Source organism: Penaeus monodon, chromosome 25, assembly GCF_015228065.2.
Source record: "Penaeus monodon isolate SGIC_2016 chromosome 25, NSTDA_Pmon_1, whole genome shotgun sequence".
NCBI classification, from domain to species: domain Eukaryota; kingdom Metazoa; phylum Arthropoda; class Malacostraca; order Decapoda; family Penaeidae; genus Penaeus; species Penaeus monodon.
Genome location: NC_051410.1, coordinates 12,944,309 through 12,946,312, shown reverse-complemented (window position 1 = coordinate 12,946,312; position 2,004 = coordinate 12,944,309). Strand labels below are relative to the sequence as shown.

The 2,004-nt window shown below is 34.8% G+C and overlaps 1 protein-coding gene across 1 annotated transcript in view; it reads left to right on the top strand.

Moving 5' to 3' along the window:
* Positions 1-2,004, top strand: part of LOC119589052 (multiple PDZ domain protein-like) — a gene marked incomplete at its 5' end in the record, with an annotated part of 103,178 nt that overhangs the window by 100,911 nt on the left and 263 nt on the right. Inside the window, 1 exon segment of the mRNA XM_037937627.1 lies at positions 1-2,004. Coding sequence (XP_037793555.1) covers positions 1-284 — 284 coding nt within the window.

The window sequence follows — 2,004 nt, the reverse complement described above, 5'->3', positions numbered from 1 at the left end:
CCCAGGAAACATCAGGTATCAGGACAATCTTGCTGGAGCGACGTGATGATGGTCTTGGGTTCTCGATCGTTGGAGGTTTTGGTTCCAATTTAGGTGATTTGCCAATATATGTGAAGAGTGTCTTTGAACGTGGTGCCGCAGCTCGTGAAGGATCCCTACGGCGTGGAGATCAGATTCTTGAAGTGAATGGAGAATCACTAGCTGGACTGACCCATGCAGAAGCAGTATATATTCTGAAAGAAGCAAGGGGAACTGTAGCACTCACTATTTTGCCATCTAAGTAATACCCAGAACTGTTACATTTTTTATTTTTCAATTTTGGTGTTTAATAGTTGTGAATGAAGGGCAGTTCTGCAAGACGTATATTTGTGACATATTTGTTAAGAAATCTTGGCTGCAATGTTTGTATAAGTTGTATAATCATGAAAATGAAATTGTCCTTACTACAAAGGCTTCCTATAATTTTCTTTTTAAGCCATGTGACTGTGTCAGATGCTTTTATGATCAGTTTTAATTTGTAAATGCTCACAGGGACTCTTAATGACTTATCATATATACAGACAGAGTATGAGTAAGACAGAAAAGAAGTAATCTTTGATACTGCACCAATGTGTGGCCTTTAGAAATTTAAGATAGTTTCAAAATAGCCTTGTGCCCACATAAAGAATGGTAATGTGATTTTTTATTTATTTTTTTAATCATATTTTTTCTTGTAAATCCCTTTATTGAAATGGACATGATAATGAAACTTAAAACCTTAATAGACCCTTCCCTAGAATTTGAAAACCGAAAAAAGGAATCTGAATCTAGTAGACTTGATAGATGTTCTAGAGGTGGATAAGTAAAGATCTGCACCTGCATTAAATTTGCAAAGATTTGTCTTTGATGTAAAAGTGAGAGAAAAAAATGCTGTTATAATGTCTGAGGCAAAAAATCTTGTTTAACCTATGTGTAACATTGAGAAATGTATACAGTTTAAGGTTGCACACTTAACTTTCAATAAGTCTTATCTCAAGCTGTGTTCATATCCTTGATTGGGTGTGATTATTTAGATTATGTATACATCCAATTTCTTCAGCCAATTGTGAGTTTTACTGCAGTGTGTATATATACAGTATGATCATTTGCAGTTTTACAGTTCCAATAAATGTAATAGTATGCATACTATTATTAATTAGTTGGCTAGATATTTTCCCCAAGTCTATTTGGCATATCAGATTCCTATTGGTATTATGTGCAGGCCTAAGCCATTTGTTTTTGATAGAGCACTATCCATAGAGTCTACCGTTCATGTTGTTGATTGCTTGATTACAAAAAAGCCTTGTTAATCCAAACCAACATGACTGCTTGTTGAAAACCTTTGATTTTATCTTGATTTTTAGGTGGATTGCTTAAAGTGATTGTTTAATATTTGTTTTGTCAATCTGTGGGTATGAATTATTCTTAGGAGTTTCCATGTTGGGATTAAGAAGGTTTTATAATGCATCTGTTATTGTTATGGATTTTACCTCTTGATTCTGAAACAATAATTTTCGTAGGGTTGTATTATTCATTATAGAATTTAGAGGAGCATTTCTATGGTGTTGTTGGATGATGATGATCAAATGCTTCTCTTAGGTTAAGCATAATTAGGGCATTATTTTATAATTAAAACTTACTTTCCACCATGAATTCAGCACTGTGCAATATGGGACTTCAGCCTTATTTGTTTATTAATAGTCCCAAAGGGTATTGCAGTTCTGAAATGTTCTAAAAAACAGTGTTTGGATATTGCCGACAAAGACTTGTTGAAACTTTGTGTATACTGCCATACTGTAACTTCCCCTGAACAAAGGGAAGGTGATATAGCTATCTTCCCCATAACACCTGACCCCCATGCATCCCCAAAAGCCTCCATAATAGATTAGCAGGCATATGTACCATGGACGGTTACTGCTGAAAACCAGGGGCCATCTATCCCAGCATAATGTTTAGTCATGTTTTCATGGTAAACTGACAAAAAAG